The sequence below is a fragment of the Plasmodium coatneyi genome, chromosome 7 (genome assembly GCF_001680005.1).
Source record: "Plasmodium coatneyi strain Hackeri chromosome 7, complete sequence".
In the NCBI taxonomy this organism is placed as follows: Eukaryota; Apicomplexa; class Aconoidasida; order Haemosporida; family Plasmodiidae; genus Plasmodium; species Plasmodium coatneyi.
In genome coordinates, this window is record NC_033562.1 from 984,015 (window position 1) to 1,002,881 (window position 18,867).

The 18,867-nt window shown below is 34.0% G+C and overlaps 1 protein-coding gene across 1 annotated transcript; it reads right to left on the reverse strand.

Annotated features, from left to right (window-relative positions):
• Positions 1-235: 235 nt before the first annotated feature.
• On the reverse strand, positions 236-1,627 carry PCOAH_00017700 (KIR protein; the record flags this gene model as incomplete). Its single annotated transcript, XM_020058579.1, has 3 exons — positions 236-532; positions 636-1,436; positions 1,580-1,627. 3 exons carry the CDS (start codon positions 1,625-1,627, stop codon positions 236-238), a joined length of 1,146 nt encoding a protein of 381 aa, XP_019914165.1.
• Positions 1,628-18,867: the final 17,240 nt, after the last annotated feature.

The window sequence follows — 18,867 nt, forward strand, 5'->3', positions numbered from 1 at the left end:
GTAATAGTATACTTTCTTTTTTTTTTTTTTTTTTTTTCTTCTCTAAAGAACATGAAGAATGTTTGGTAAAATATTATATTTTTCTTTCTTTTTTTTTTCCCCTTTTTTTTTTTAAAAGAAAAAGAAGAAAAAAAAAAAAAACAAAAAAAAGTGAAAAAAAAGGGAAAAATGTCATTTCATTCCTTATATCGTATGAACTGCACATAGCTACTCATATAAAGTGGGGACGAACATTTCACATACGTTGATAACGTATATTATTTCTATTATTCCCGTTCCTTCTATTATTATTTGTTCTTCCTGCTCCTGTTCTTCTCCCTCCTTGGCTGGGTGGTGGTCGTGATCGTCGTGATGTTTCACCATATATGGTAGAATTATCTGTTTCTGTTGTTGACAAGTCTGTTGAATAAAGTGTTGAAGTGTCCATTGAAGTTAGAGTGTCAAATTCATTCCTGGCGGTTGTTCTTCTTTTTCGGTTGCTTCCTCCTCCACGAAAGAAGGTGTTACTTATCAAAGAAGGTAAGGAAGTATACTAAAAAAAAGGAAGAAAAGAAGAAAGGGAAAGAAATATATATATATGTATGTTTATATAAATGTGTGTAATGGACGAATGTAATTATAATTGTTGTACTTACTTTATATAAAAAGAAACCAAGTGCTGGTAATCCCATTACACCAAGTATGGAAGACACAGCAGCAGGAATGTTCACTTCAGAGGAGTTCATGAAGGAGGAGCCAGGCGATGCAGGCTTCGTTACTTGGACTAATTTTGTTTTTAATTCTTCCATCGTGCTATGATCATATCCAACAAACAAAGTCTTAAATTTGGTACAATATGCAGCATCATAAGAAGGAGAGGAACTTGCACCACTTTCTGGGCAAATTGCTTTCATTGTGTCATAGGTGGTAAGAATGTCATCCACATAGTCGTAATATGTTTTTGTACAATGGTATTTATACTTCTGAGCACCTTCTATCTGCGTCCTTATTTGTTCGTGATCTTTGGAATAGTCGAACATTTTTTTGCGGCGATCGAACTCTTCTTTGGTGAGAGTGGTGGTGGTGTTGTTGTATAGAATTTTACAATTATTGCTCATTTCAGATTTCTCGAATGCGGTATATGCGCAACTCATGGTGGATGAAAATGAATTAGTGTCACCCACCTCGCTGCTGGTGGCAGATAATGTTTTGGACACTATATCTCCAAGCCAAAAATAGAAGGCAGAACAGTATTCATCGTCCGAACCACCACTCCAATTCAGTTCCGCATAACACCAACCATTCATAATATTGGTTGTATCTTGCTTAATGTGCTTACATTCGCTTAACTTGCTCTTTACTTCCGTGCATGTGCCACAAGAACTGCCACATTTGCCTTTCTCACTATTGAATTTATGATACTTTTCCCTGGAAGGTAATATGCCCAAATCCGCTTCCTATAAATATGTAATTCAGTGAAAAGTACAGTGGTCACATATATATATTCCTTTGTGCTGATATATTTTGCTTACCTTATATTCCTTAAGTACATCATTATGTGAGAAATATATGTGCATATTCCCTACAAACAGTAACTTACCCCAAGTATTCCAGTTGTTCCTTCGAAACTGCTCAATGCTTGAACCATATTTTTTCCTCTATATAGCACAAATTCGTATTAGAATGCGCTCATACATATATGTTAAGCACATTTCTTCTATACGCTTATTATTTTGTTTGTTTATATATCTATATAGTGTGTTGATTATGTGGGAATGTGTTTATTTGTAGTGTGGATTATGTGGGAATATGTTTATTTTTTTTTGTGGGGGGGGAGAGCGTGGAATAGGAGCAGCACGTTGCTATTTTAATATTATTATTACTAACGGCTACTCCCCTTCTCCATATATATTTGCACATATTTATATTCATATCAAATGAAGAGGGTTTACCTCTATAAAGTATATAAAAAGGAGGAACAATATACTATAAGAGAAATTTTGTACAAATTAGGCGCATATAGAGAAAAACCTTCCCCATAATTTTTTTTAAATATTATTCATTATAGTACCTTCTCTCTCTTCCCTTCCTTTCTTTCATCATTGGCGTAATAATGATAATAATAATAATAAATTTTCTTCTTATTTTTGCTTCTTCTTTTCTTCCGCTAAGTGTGGTATAGCCCATTTATACAAAATATATACACTATGCAATTTAAGCCTTCTTCCTTCCTTCTCTACTCCCCTTTACTTTTAAGGGTAGATTATATTTTTTTTACATATGTAATCTGCCCATGTTTCATCCATATTTAATAGAAAGTGCTTTTTTAGAAAATAAATGATGGTAGGAATATAATGCAAAGAGCTGAAATTATTATATGGAGAAAAAAGGAAGAGCATGTGAGCACCACTATAATAATATTATGTTGCATATATATCCTTCTACTTGTGATCATATAGTAATAATAATACTCTTTTTACTCTCTGACAGGTGTACTATATGTAATTCACCCATATAATATACATTATATCATTTGAGCACCCCCTTCCCTTTTTCTCTAATTCATATTACATTTCTACATATATGCGCACCTCCCTGTATCTTTTTTTTTCCTTAATTTGAAGGAAGATTTTGCGTTGACTAATTATTTCCTTTCCAACTTATGTATATTCCAGTATTCCATATTACCGTTTTTTTTTTTTTCTTTTTTATAATATTGCTCTATGACTTCTTTCCTTTTTATATATGATTTATGCTTATCCTTTTCCCTTGTAATTAAATATTATTCTGCACATATATGAAAAATTCATATGTATATATAAGTTCTATATATATACCCATACATAGTAATAGGGTATACATTGTGGAATAATTTTATTTTAGTTCGTTCTCTATGTTTGAATACTTATTTAAAGTGGTTAATATTCCGAAGGGAATGGAAATATTGGGCGCACCAATTCTCCAATTATATTGTAACCGCCCTTTCCTCACATTGCCATTTATGGATAATGAGCATCCTACCCTCACGGAATTATATATATATGTACGTAACCATTATACGCCCCATGCACACACATATATATGTAGACCTAATAATAATGGAGTTGGGGGAAAGGGAAGAAAGAATAATATATTTCGCAAAAAAAAAAAGAGTTAAGTTCCACCCACAGACACTCCCCCACACTAAACACTCCCCCCCTTTTTGAGTATAAAATAAAAAGTATTGTAAAGTGTGTAGTCCAGTAGCAAAAACTATGTCATTCTTTGGGGAGTAAGTATCGTATTTTCTAATTGCTATAATGCAATCGTGCTCACACCGAGCACACACATATCATTATCGTACTGATATATATATGTAACAAATATGAATGATGTTATAGAGTTCGATTGGAATATATTAAGGTGCACCACATTCCATGCATGTACATGTCCGCTCCCCCTTAAACCCTATAAACATAGGTCTAAAGGAAATGTATGGTATATAGGAGTATCCCCCATTCCATTATTTTCGTCGGGTGTGTGTATAATATTCTGTACTAAGTAGATCCTCGTAATGTGCATAGAATGGACATTCAGGAAAAATTTATAAGGAAATATGAAGAAATGCGATGGTGGAACAGTCCCATATGGCCCATGATAGGGTATATACGTACATATATGTACCTATATACCTACACATATATACATGTCCATATATATATGTGTCTGTAGTTTTGTGATGTTCTCAGGGACTAGGGAAGTAGAGCTCTATGTTTAGACTACTTCTTCTTTCAGATAATTAATATGGTCACCAATTTGAAGGGGAGACAGAAGGGGTATAGACGTTCCCCACCACTACAACCTCCCTCAAAAAGGGAAGGGAAAGTAGCAGAATTGAACTACGTAAGGAGATTGTACCTTCCAAATACTACGCTACATGTGGTGAGAATGGACATTCACATGTCCAATCGATGGACACACTTCCTCCCAACAGGGGACGCCCCCCTCCCCCGACCTTTTTGAATGATCTTTTCTGGCATGATAATGCATAATTGATCTGTGCGTCCCATTATAATTATTGTGTGCATGTAAAAATAATGCAAATATCTCTAGAATCATAGTATTGCACTCAGAAGAATGTAAGCGAGCTCACATATATATGTGCACGCACGGAATAAAAGACGGTTCTAAATAATTTGAACAATGAGTAGTGTGCATTCTCCATAAAAAAAAAGTTTAGGATCATAATATATACAAACTTCTTTTCTGAATTTATTCCGTACATTTATATATATATATATATACATACTCCACTTTTAACATGTTAATTAATTCATTCAAAAATTTTATCAAAAAAAAGGAAGAAAGAAAGGAGAGGGGCGGATGTAGCGCACACACATATATTCATTATGTGTACTTCTCCCACAAGGGGGTATTCTATGTTCTTGAACATTCTTCATATTCCGCATAGTCCTTACTATTCTATCCCATCATCATATAAACTTCACTGAAGAAAAAAGAAAAAGTAAAAACACATTAATATATACAATAAAACATACATCAATAAGGGATTTTCTATGGCATAGTGCCCATGTCCCATAAAAAAAGGAGTTACAATATACTCATTACAGAGAATAGAAGAAGAAGAAGAAGAAGAAGAAAGTGGAGAAAAAATATGATTAATCCACAACAATAAGCGGAAAGGAGGGGAAGGTGTAGTACATTACGAGGAGTACTCTTACAAAAGTATATGCATATACTTCTCTTCCTATATATAATTAATATGTATTCCCGTATTATATCCTTTTTCATTCATTCCTTGTACAAGTACACACTCCTTTTACTGCATAAGGATGAAGGTGCACACTTCCATAAAAGGAGGAAAGAAATACTCTGTATGCAAAGTACACTGTGTTCGTCATTAATTTTTCAGAATCCGTCAAATGAAGGGGCAAGGACTACTTAGTAGTACATACGAACAATTTTGTTAAAAAAATTTTTGCTCCAATATGTGTAATATATTCATAAAATAAATAACCAGTGTAATATTATGAGTAAATTATGCGTGACACCAATTCCGAATAATATATCACATAGGCAAAAACGGGAAGCATATAAAAAGAATTTGGTCCTCCTCCTTTACTTCACTTTATGAACGTTCCCTCAACTCCTGCTATTTCCGCGTTCTTCACGTGCATGAAAATTTGGGGACATATATCTAATGTGCTACCGGTAATTAAAGAATTGAGGAATGGAGAAATATATGTGTATGTATAACCGAAAAAAAAAAGAAAAAATAAAAATGTATTATTCATGAATAATCTTTGTACAACAATGATGAAAATTCCACATATGTGCTGTGTATAAATATTTAAACAATTCTAAAAAAGTCCTAAAATAAATTTATCATTTATAAATATGTACACATATGAACAATGACAAGAATAGTAAGGGCTCATTCCTCTTTTATTATATAAACAATTATATATATATGAAGTATATATAATATTATCTATGTGCATAACGATACCATACATGTGCACATAGTTTATTGTCATTGTTTGAAGAAACGTAGAATGTGTACAATTCTGGGGGAAGTAAAAAAATTAAAAAAATTTGACATATATGTACTTTTTCATAATCATTACCAGAACAAACAAACAAAGTGCCCTCACACATTCATTCTACTCTGCACATATATATGCATGAATATATGAATAATTTCCAACATGAATTGATCATATGAAACATTGTACACATATGAACAATGGTAAAAACAGCGGTAAGGGGTTCATTCTTCTCCTCCCTCCTTCTTCTTCCTTCTTCCAACACGAACAATTATACATTATATGCACAATATTTTATGCATAACCCACAATAAAATGCAAAAATGTAATGATTACATACATTTATATGCACATCCCCCCCCCTTCTTTTTTGGTCATCAATTCCACATTAATAGGAGGAAGAGTGCAGTGTGGATCAATTACCCTCCAGAAAAATATATCAAAAGTGCAAGAAGAATGGCAAAAATCAAGATGATGTCATCATTGAATGGGCAGATGAAATAGAGAAGATTTTGGAAATTCAATTGAAGGACTTATGGGAATATAAAGGTGCAGATTATACAATGAGAATTACCAAGGCCCGGTGTCTTATATCTATCATGAAGTCGGCGAATCCGTCCTGCATAAAAATTTGTGATTATTTCTATTATTCCTTGGGAAGTATATTATCTAACATTCTAAAGGAGCCTAGTAAATTTAAGACTATTATGCAGAAAATCTGTAATAAATTAAAGGGCCTGGGTGGTAATTGCACCTGCGGAGCTTTGGACAACACTGTAGACAAGTTACTCTTTGAACAGAGAAAAACAATATTCGATTACTACTATGATTATAAAACAATAAAGGCGCATATACAGAAGAGTGGTAATTCTTGTAATGGAGAATATGCCACTTACCTAAAGGAAGTTCAAAATGCTTATGGACCAGTAGAAGCAAGTTGTCCTGTTGGTGAGAGCAATGATAAGTTCTGTACAGAATTCTGGAAGAAGAACTTCAAACGAAATGATGGTAACAATATTCCAGAACCATCAAAACTGATAAATAAGGCTGCGGGAGGGGGGGACCCCCCTCCACCAGTCGAAGGAGAGGATGAGGCAAAACTTCGTTCCTGTTTGGAACAGTTGTCTTCAGTAAATACTGCATTATCTTCCACCGCTGAAACAGAACACGGTCCTAAATCTGCAGCAGGTCCCTCAGGGACCGTAGGTACAACTTCCCCCACTGCCATATCCTCTGCACTAGGCACCATAGCAGTAGGATTACCAACAATCGTCGCTTTCTTTTTATATAAAGTAATTATATTTATAACAATTATTCCCCCTACGATTAGAAAAAAAATATATATATATATACCCCATATATATATGTACCACATATATACATCTACATATATCTATGTACATATGTAAGCACATATGCACATACGTATGTATGTATTTCCATCCCTTCTCATTTCCATCCCTTTCTTAGTACAATCTCCTACCTTCTCGCTTTGGTAACCAATTTAAAGGAAGGAAAAAAAGAACAGCTGTAAGGAGAAACTTTGACACATTAACGGAAGATTTAACAGAAACATCAGCCATAAGTTCCACACTTGGTTCAGCAGATGATTCTTCTATATACACTACAACTACTGCAACAGCATCCAACAGAACAAGAAGTGGGCAACAACAGAGACAGAAGTCAAGTAATATAGGTTATCAAAATATGTAATATGTTCCTTCTATTAATTAGGAGTGGTATGTAATTCTTTTTTCCCAAAACTATGGTAGCCTCCAGTAGTGATCGAACTATTACAGCTGTTATGGGAATAAAGGATCTAAGGAGAAGGAAGGATGATTGTTAGGTGAGTGGTAGGGTGGTGGTAGGTGTATTGTTAGATGGTAGGTGGGTTGTTAGGGGTGGTAGCTGGAAGGAGGGTTGTTAGGGGTGGTAGCTGGAAGGAGGGTTGTTAGGGGTGGTAGCTGGAAGGAAGGTTGTTAGGAGTGGTAGGTGGAAGGAAAGTTGTCTAAGGACGGAAGAAAGGCTGTTAGGGTCGGAAGGATAGTGTTGTTAGAGGTGGAATGAAGGAGGGTCTAAGGAAGGAAAGGAAAGATCTAAGGAAGAGGAAGGAAAGGAAAGGTCTAAGGAAGAGGAAGGAAAGGAAAGGTCTAAGGAAGAGGAAGGAAAAGAAAGGTCTAAGGAAGAGGAAGGAAAGGAAGGGTCTAAGGTGGATGAAGGAAAGGAGGTCTAAGGAAGGGAAGGGAGGTAAGTGTCTAAGGAAGGAAGGGGAGGGGTCTAAAGTAGGGAAGGATCACATTCTCGAACTGCTCCTATGAATGTTTTTTTTTTGGTTTCACAGATTCACGTGATTACTCTAAAAAAAATGTCTGCCACCAGATAAATTTCCATTGCATAGTAGTATAATTAAAAGTAATTCCTTGCGCAGAGGATTTTAGAACTATTCAAATATGAATACACTTAGAAATATGGATATTGCATATAATTATTGTTTATTTTTGAATTATGTTTTATATAGTATTTTAATTTTTTCTTTTTTTTCCTCTTCCCTTTTGCTCTTAAATGAAGTCACAACTTTTAAAGGAATATATATATTTTTTTTGGACAAAACATAGAATATATATTAATTTCATAAAAGAATGCATAAATCTAAGTAAGATTAAAGTGAATAATAATAATATTTTGTTGCATATTGTTAAAAGAAAAAAAAGGATGGTTCTATAAGGAAATTTTTTTTTAGAATATTTTTTAAATAATAATATCTTTTTTACCGACATTGAATATAGAAAAGGAGAAACATTTTTTTTATACCTTGAACCTATAACAACACGCTATACCACTTACAAAAAAACAAATTATCATCCTTCCAACCACATGCAAAATATATTTAATATAATTTCTCGATCACTATTCTATCCTTCATTATTATATCCAAAATAAAAAAATAAATTATTAGTGCATATGTATTTTTTTTTTTTTTGAAATACATAATTTGCATTATTCCACAGCTAGAAGTGCCATATAACTGAAAAATATCTAGCGTCCCTTCACAATACTAAAAACTTCAATATTATTTTTTAAGGAATGTAATATTTAATAAAATATGTGTTTTTCATCTTATATTGTGACATTTTTTTATATATGTTATTATGCATTTTAATTACTTCCTCTTTTGAGGTACAATTCACAAAGCATAGAACAAAAAAGTACGCTACATACGCAAATGATTACATTAGCACTTCCTATGAACAGAAAAAAAATAATCGTATAATCTACACAAATATATATAAACGAAAGGCATGTCACAATTTCGAACCTTCTTTACGCTAGAGGCATGAACAAAAACAGAAGAACAAAATGATATCTTTAACAAAACTTCCAATACTCATATTAGCCCTTTCCTCTTGGCAATACCGAAAAAATGTATAATAATAGCAACTATGTTCAAAAAATTTGAGACATTTCTTAAGATTACAATTTATTCTTCTGACTAAAAATTAAAAAGTCCCCTTCTTTTCTTTTTTTTTTAATCTCTACGCTTTATATCATTTCATTTTCCATAAATTCTGCATATACTCCCTTCCTCCATGTTAGGTAACTGAATTGGGCACATCATGGAGTAGCAAATCAGGAGCTAACCAATTCAACACTTCCGCTGTGCGGATTAGTAGATCATTAATAGGTGAGCAAACTTATGTAGAAACAACATCACCACAACAAACACAACAACAGAACAACCACATTTTAACGGAAAAAAAAATGAACGGTCCATTATTGAGTAAGAACGATAGGGAATTATTTAACCGATTAAATGCTACCATAAATGGCAAAAATGGAAGGCACGCACCGGATGATGATCTTTCATACTACACCTCTTTGAAGAACCGCTTAGGTGCAACAAAATACAATGGTAGTTCTAATTCCCTATCTACAAGAAGCAGCTCTATGGATAGTGTTAATTCACTATGTTCCACAAACAGTAGCACTGCTATGGGCAGTTCCATGGACAGTTCTATGAATAGTTTAAAAGAAAAACCTAAAGGAATGAAGCATCGTGATAACTTTGACCAATCATATGAGTCCCTTAACTTGCATAATTTTTATTCTAACAAAGAGGAAGTTGATAACCTGTCCACAAATTGTGGAAGTGTAGACACTCTTTTTGAGGAGCGAGATGATGATGAAATTCGCTATTACATGCATAAAGGATGGCCAGGGAATGAACTTTATGGTATTTTCAGTACACGTCCCCGTAGGAACACCGCGCTGGTTGAAATGTACAAGAAATTAAATTCCAAGATTGAAATAGATATGTCAACATACATGGGGAAAAAAGCACATGAGGGAAGAATAGGATTCAGGCGTAGAGGATTTTTTGATGCACTGACACACACTGTGCGTACGAATAAAAAATGGGTCCTCCCTGCTTTGGCTCTTTTTGTTTTTTATATAGTATCGTTGCTCAACGGCGGTGGTTTTACCAGTTTATTGACATTCACCAACCCAGCTTTATTTAGCACATCCTTTGTGATAGTTACACTGAGCATAGGAGTTATCCTTTCCTTTGTGCTATTCCGATTCTATTATCGAAGGAAAAAATCAAAAATGTTAGATAAAATGTTGAAATATAATATTCTCTCAAGAAATGACAAATATAGAAGATTTTAAAAATTAGGATGAGTACATAATTATTCCCCTTTTAGGTGGGAACTTTTGATGTTATATTGTGATTTTATATATACTCATCAAATCGACCTATTATGATGTTTCGTAGTAATATGTATGATAGGGTTTACTCCTATATTTGTGCAATTCATCCTAGTGTTCTATTTAAAATGATAGTACTATTTATTTTCTTTTAATATATACACATATGCTTTGTGTACATATATATGTTGTGTATATATATGTATTGTGCTGTTCATTGTTTATATTTAATATTGTTCATTCATTATTATTATTAGGGGTTTGAGTGTGTACAAATACTCATATATATACATACACATACATATATATATACCAACATATATATATATATATACTTACATATCTAGAACTTATGACCTTCCATATGCCATATATGTGTAATATATATCTTTTACACACTGTGTGATCAGTATATTGATACATTATGTATGGACTACTTCTTCTTTCTATAAAATGTATTCATGCAGATATGTGTACTACTTTTTTTCTTGAATGGAACATTCTTAAAATTGCTCCTTCTCAGTTTCCGTATAAAAAACACATACCCATGCAGACACAGCAACGGAAGAACAAACTTCGTTGCCCAATTTTCCTAAAGAATAAAATTTTCGCACTCCCTGTGCGCGTGTCACCTAACTGTAAAAAAGGAAAAAGAAAAGAAAACAAAGAAAAAGAAAAAAAGTAAAAAAAACAGTTGTTCTAAATTAAATAGCGTAAAACAACCTGTGAAGCTGCCCAATTGTACAGATGAAGAAAAGTAAAAAAAAAAAAGTGGGGGAATAAAATAGTGTGCCCTGTCACCAAAAATTCCTCCGCGCCACCCCGGCAATTTGTCGTAACGACGCATGAAAGGAATAAGGCTGACTTGGCATAAATCGCCATGAACGGCGACATACACCGCGAACACGGCGAACATCGCGATCCATAAAAATCAACAACAAACTGCTAACTGTACACCCCACATGGACAAAAATATTCATGCGCGTAAAAAATGCAAATGATAAAAAGTGAAATTGTGAGAAAGGGGGTGGACAACAGAAGCTTGCCTTCAGTGTTAATAGCACACAAATTACAGTCTCACTGTATATAATTACTCAAGAGGGATTGTCATTTGTACACACACACGTACATACGTATGTTTTCTGTATATTTAAAAAAAAAAAAAAAAAAAAGCAGCAAACAAAAACAAGAACAAAATTGTAAGTAATTTAAAAAAAATAAAAGTAACTTAAAATGAACAAACAGAAAAAATTAACAAATGTTTGTACATAAAATTGAACTGAAAAAAAAAGAAAAGAATGCACATGTGCATATGTGTATGAGCACATATGTATGCGAATTTCACTAGCCGTGCGTTTGCACTTTCACACACACATATAGCAGAGGAAAACACAACAAACTTAGAAGCATCGCGTTACAACTTTTGGGATATTGTACGAACTACATGTGCCCCTTATATTATGTTCCCCCCTTTGAACATTATTCGGACTTTACAATTTACGTTTGATTGATTCTGTGCGTAACTGACGGACGATCCGATTTTCAATCAGGAGATTTTTAGTAAACAGAATTTCGAGTAAATTGTGCTGAGCACACAAATGTGCGCGCCTTCGAACTGTTCTAATATTGTTTTTTCCATTTTTGCAATAAATGTTCATTACGACCGTGGAAATATGGAAATTGATCACACACTCTGTGTGGGTGCATGCGCGCATACTAGCTAGGTTTTTACATATTTTGTCCTCATTATCACAATTTAAGCCCCTTAAAAAATTCATAACTTATGAATATGAATAGAATAAATGTGCAAAGAGAGATCCCTTTCACAGTTTTCCTATTATATATAATAATTAATAATGAAAATTTGTAAATGAGCAATATCCCCAGAGGAAGGTGAATTAAGCTGCATGACAGGGTTCAAATGTTATAGGATGGATTTAAATAGATTTAGTAGAATCCCTTGTTCTCTTATAATTTTATAAAAAAAAAAAAAAAAAAGTACATTTATGTATAATTCGTTTCGACGCTTTTTTTGTCGAATGAAAAGGTCGTAGTTCCCTTCTGTTGTCATATTATTCAAATAGTTGTACACTAAGAATAATCTGCTGCTAAATTTAATTTTCTCCTGTTTATGCAAGAACGAAGGAGGCTTTCATTCTAAGTAAAAAAGTAAACAGGGAAACGGCAATATGTGCGCGAAAAAAAGTATGCACACCTTTCACAACTGTTTAACACTCTCCTTGCAGGAGATGTAAATAGGGGGAATGTATGTGTTAATATTACGTGTACACAATATTTTATGTGGACCTACTTTGTAAGTATAGAATTATGGCAGGAATGGACACAGATATATTTTAACCCGTTTCAATGGCGCCCCATGGAATGACTGAAAGGGGGAAGACAGGTGAAAGTTGTTCAATTATTACGTTTACAGTCATGGACTACTGCAGGTTGTTAATACTTTTCCTTCAACCATATGACGAGTAGGACTCATATAGTGAAGGCGCAGGACGAACGACCTAAAGGAAATAAGGATGTATACATCAATGGTAGTGCATATACATATCACAGTTCCCGGGACAAATGCAGGAAGGGGTGTTTTTAGGGGAATACTGCCCACGTTTATATGTATTCTAATAGTGTACAGAGGGAAGGGGGGGGGTCTGTTTCTACACTATCGTGGAAGGTACACCCAAATTTTAGAACCCATATCACTTACTATCAGACTGATTTATACTTACTTTTAGTCGTTAAGGTATGGGTAATTCTAACGTAATAGTGGAATTTGGCAACATCCCCATTGGCGCAGAGGTGTTGTCTTCCATGATTTGGACACTCTATATAGGACAGAAATGAACTTAAGAATTGTACACAATAACAGTGTTCATTCATCCATTAGGGTTGGTGGGAATGGCAATATATACACACATATATTTTGGTGTTTATTCATAGATGGTGGTGGTGGGGTGGAAGTTCCCTTCCATTACATGTGCATTCATAGACCATTAATAGAAGAATATATGTGTGCATATGCCACATATAGTTCTTCCCCCCTTCTTGTATTATTATTCTTATAAGTAAGGAAGTGTGCGGACACCCATCGGGGAGAATGCTATATAGTGGTTTTGTGTGGGAGGAGCAGAATAATATAATGTGGTCCCTTCTATATATATTATTAAGCCAAAATACAATGTAATTATTGAAAATATGTGCATAGAAAAGTGTACCAAATATGGGGGTGTGTTTACAAATATATATACATACCCCGAATGTGCTATACATTAGGGTATGTACTATACATTCCCGAATGCAGTATACATTCGGGAATGAACTACTCCATATTTGTACAGTGCTCCGTTAGAGAATTTCTCCTCTTCTATGGATTATCCTATAAGGAGTTGTTCTTATGAAGACATATAATATGGAGTAGCACCACAGAATCAATGTATGTACACAATAATAGGAAGTGAGCACCATGGTTCAATATGGTACAGTGGAAAAGTCGATCCCACTATGAAATTGTGCAATTTGCCTGCCTTCCATCAGCCTACCATCCCTAAGAACCCTTCCACCTTACCACCTCTAACACAACCTTCGTTCCATCCTTCCACCCCTAACAACCTTTATTCTAAAACACCTAACAACCCACCAACCACCACCCTAACAAGCCTTCCCCTTCTTATTATGCACTCTGCATTTTAATTGAAGCACTTATATTGCATATGAAAGGGAATAATAGGTGTAAAATGAATTCTGTAATGCGCACATAGATTAAAAAAAAGGAATGTGGAAGAAAACTCAGGTAATATAATATATATATTCTGTTTACACTGTTTATAGTGTAATTATATAGGGAAAGGGGTAAAAAGGGAATAAAAAAGAAAAAGAAGGTGAAAATTATTATTACAGCAAATGAAAGAAGCAGGAAGGGGGGGTGGGGGGTAGTAAGGGAAGGGAAGTTCCCTTCCCTTCCCAACAAACTACTACTACTACCACTACATGGGATGTGCGTACACCAACAGAAACAGAATTTTCACTCTCTCTTTTGAACAGAACATTAGCATATATATTTGTACTGCACTCCTCTTATTTTTTCTGTAAATGTGCACTCTTCCCTGAGCATATAGACGAATGTGCACAAAAAGGGAAGGGGTGTGCTTATATAATATGATATACACACCTGATGTTTGAATAAGTTCATTTGTAGTGTAGTCAACTGAGAAATATAAAAGGAGGGAATCATTATTGTTGAATGATCATGAATGCAAGAGAATAATGTGTGTATTGCAGCATATACTTATACGGAATCGTGCAGAATTCAGTAATATGTAATGAAGGAGAAAGTAGTATAGGGGGGGGAGGAGGGGAGTAGAGCTCGTTCTTTATTTTTTTTCTACTTTGTTACAGTTCTGTGTGTTCATTGCCATTTTTATTTTAATTATGTGCATGATGATTTCAATGCATGTGGATGGTGGATTATTATTTTTTGAAAAATTAAACATTGCGTATTGTGAGGGGAAAGGAAGAATAAAAATTTCAATACTTACACATTTCATAATCATCATAAAGTAATTTGAACTCTGATATGTATTTCCAAACTACATGAGCACATGAACATATTTTAATATATAAAATTCTTATCATATATAAGGAATATGTACACATAAACAATGGTAAAAAGGGAATAATACAAAGTTCATTCCATTATTAAAAATGTGTATATATACAGAAAGTAGTATATATGTATGTGTACACACATATATACATATATCCCGCATGTATATCATATAGTAGGAAGTAATGTGTTCGAACATATATACACACATATTTCAATTCTACATTTCTTTAGAGGAAGGAAGAGGGGGATACAGTTACATTACCCTCAGTAGAAATATATGCTGAACTCGAAAATGGAAGAAAAAGTTGTACACTCGGGAACAAGGAGTGGAACCAGGGTAAAGCGGAAACGGCGATGAAAAATACATTACAATCATACCAAGGGCAAAAATGGAGTTGGATCAGTCAAATTATAAAAAACTACTGTTTAGCATGTAACGGAAATTTACATGATAGTTTGTCCAATGAGGAGGGGTACTATTTTTTTTATTATTGGTTAGGTGATAAGGTAAGAGAGGCAGAATGGAAGAGCGACGGACAATTCTCAATGGTTATGAACGCAATTTATAAGAAGCTGACGGAATTCGATGGTACATGTAATTGTACTAAGATATACGATAATATTGACAAAGACAGGTTTCCACAGGCTAAAATACTATTTGATTGGTACTATAACTATAGTAAATTACACAATGGGGCACACTGTACTGATTATTGCAATAATGATGAAAAATGTAGTGCCCCCTTCCAAACAGCCCATTCAACATATGAACAGCTAGAAGGAATTTGCAGAACCAAGGGTGGAGAATCATATTGTGAAAAATTTAAAGAAAACCCTAAGGAGAAGGAATATAAGGCACCAGAAAAATTAACGTGCCTTAAACCACCAGCATCAACAACACCACAGGTTGGTTACTTTCTATTCAAAATATATAAATAACATTAGAACAGTACTCTACACGCAATGTAATAATAATAAAAATGTAAGGAACGTACACATATGTGGAAAACACCCAACTACACATGTTCTACTTTTTCTTTATTATACTTTTAGGGGGTCGCCGACTCCAGTAAATTACCTTCACAAAAAATATACGATGCATTAGACCAAGGAGTAAGGCAAACAAGTTGTATACTCAACGGAAGCAAAGGCAACAATAGAGCACTGGAAACACAACTGAAAAATTCATTACAGACATACAGAATTTATGATAATGACCTGTCCAATAAAATTGTGCAGAACTACTGTGTAACGTGTAGGGGGACAGGGGGGGAAGAGTTCGCTACTTTGTCCAGTAGTGACCGTTATAGCTTCTTTTTTTATTGGTTAGGTGATAAAATAAATAAGGAAAACAGTAAGGGAGGAAGCCCCATCTCAATGGTTATGGGGCCAATTTATGATAAGCTAAAGGATTCCATGTATAACTGTGCATGTACTAATATATACCCTAATATTATCAAAGACAGGTTCCCGCAGGCTAAAGCGTTGTTCGACTATTATTACGACTATAATAAATTGAAGAATGACCCGAAATATAATAATTATCTATGCAGTGCAGAATACGAGAAGTCCTTGCAAAACGCCCAAGAAATATATACAACATTAAGTTCAACTTGCCGACGAATTGGCAATGATAAATATTGTCAAAATTTTGATAGGGAGAAATTGAATGAGGGAGAATTTAAAGCACCGGAACGGATATCATGCCCAACAACCGTCGCACGTGCGGAAACTGAATCACCTAGAGTAGGTAAGCACAGAATAAAACTACCTCCTAAGTGAAGTTATTTTTGATTCCCCCTCATCTTAGGAAGTTACTCTTTAAACCTGCTATAGTTATACTTTACCTTCGTTTCCTTAGAAGTGTTACTCTTTATACCTACCCCCTTCCCCCTCTTCCTTACACACTCCTTAGATGAGCACGGTAGTACGCAAGGTAAAAAAGCAGAGGGTGCTCAGAACCAAGGAAAAAAAGCAGAAGCACCACCTGCTAAAGTTCCTGAAGCACCAAAGGAAGTTGTTCCAGAGAAAAAAGTTCCAGTGGCCCCTCCAAAAAAACCTGAGGTACCACCAGCAGGAACGGCAGTATCGCCAGCTTCTCTTGTTTCCTCTGAAGGAATGGACAGTACCACTATTGGTGGTGGTGCTGCTGCTGGGGCAGCAGTAGCATTACCAGCACTTGCTCTCTTCCTTTATAAGGTAAGAACACTTAACACAGGAATATGCCTAATAACATTTATTCATATTTTCTGTCTATTTAAGAAAAAGTGCATAGAATAAATGTTTAAAATAAATGCTAATGTAAAATGAATGTAAAAGAAAAAAAATGGAATTTAAAAAAAAAAATGAATGCTTAAAATGTGAGTAGTAATGTGTACATATATATATATTCTGTGCACATATTTTAACCCTTTTCCCTTTTTTTTTCTTTTTTAGTATACTTCTACATTTTCCGACTTACGCAATACTTTTGGAGGAGGTGGAAGCAATAATAGAAGAATAAAAAGATCATTAGTACGCAGGTTAAATATGGAAAATGAAGATAGTTCTCCATTTGCCTCAACAATAAATTCAGAATCTGACTCAAAGGAGGAGGATGATGATTCTACAGAACATTCTACGTTATATTCTGTTCCTTATGTTAGATAAGTTCCTCCTTTTTAACAAAAAAAAAAAAAAAAAAAAAATTTTTTTTTGAGGGCATAAACATATGCAAACACATGCACACAACACAACGCAACGTTATACACCTGAAGGAAGGAAGGGAAAAATAAAAACATTCCACACCCTATCAACATTCCATTCCCTTCCTTCCAACACATGCACAAAAAAAAAGAAGAAAGGCCGACTCATTGCTCCTTCATTTTTTTTTTTTTCACCCTTTATATCTAAAATAGGAGAGGAGCAAATAAAAAATTTGAGCAAGCAAACATGCACATACGTAACATTTCATTTGCTCGAAATATAGATAATTATCTCTTACTACACCATTCGAACGTGCGACATACAATGACAAAATGCTCACATTATTATTTTCTTTTTTTCTATATAGAGAAAGAAAAAATACTAATCACATTAATTATTTTTTTTGAAAAAACATAATATAATTATGTGCAATTAAAATCAACATTCTCCATTATTTTGAATTAAGATATATATTTTTCTATATGTATGTACTATTATACATTCTAATTATTTCTAATTAAAAAATTATATGTAACACACTTATAATTAAACATTCAATCATATGCGCAGACAAACAATGTAATACGCATTTCACATTAAAAAAAAAAAAGAAAAAAAGAAAAAAATGAATCGTACAACCTATTAATATAAATTAGAAAAAGAAAATTTTTATTTTATACTTTTTTTTACATTAAAAAATAAAATAAAAGCAAGCAAAATCAGCAAAATGGCACCCTTTCCTACAAAATACCTCCTATTCATCTTGCTACTTTGCTGTTGGACGCAATATCCACGTCATGTAAGAGATAGGAGCAAATGTTACACGTTCTAAAAAATTTGCGCATAATAATTATTATAATAAATTATTACGCTATTTTCACTAAACATTGAAAAAAAAAAAAAGTAGAAAAGGAAAGGAAAAAAATTTTTCCACCATCCATCTAACAACCTTCCTTCCACCAACCACCACTCGTAACACCCCACCTACCACCATCAATCCACATAACAACCCTACCACCTAACAACCCACCTACCAACACCGACCTAACAACCCACCTACCAACCTACCACCTAACAACCCACCTACCACCAACCACCCCTAACAACCTTCCTTCGCCCTATCACCTTTTTCTTTTTTTTAGGTGACTGCTATAAGCACATCATCAAAAAATTGTGGAAGAGGAACAAGCCAATATGGCACCTTAGATGTAAGAATTAGTAGATCATTAGCGGGTGGGACTAATATGGAAGAGCAAACACTGAATGAGTTTTCTGAGAGTTGTAGTACACCTTCCTGCGGAAGCAACAAGTTTGATGATATTTGTAAAAAAA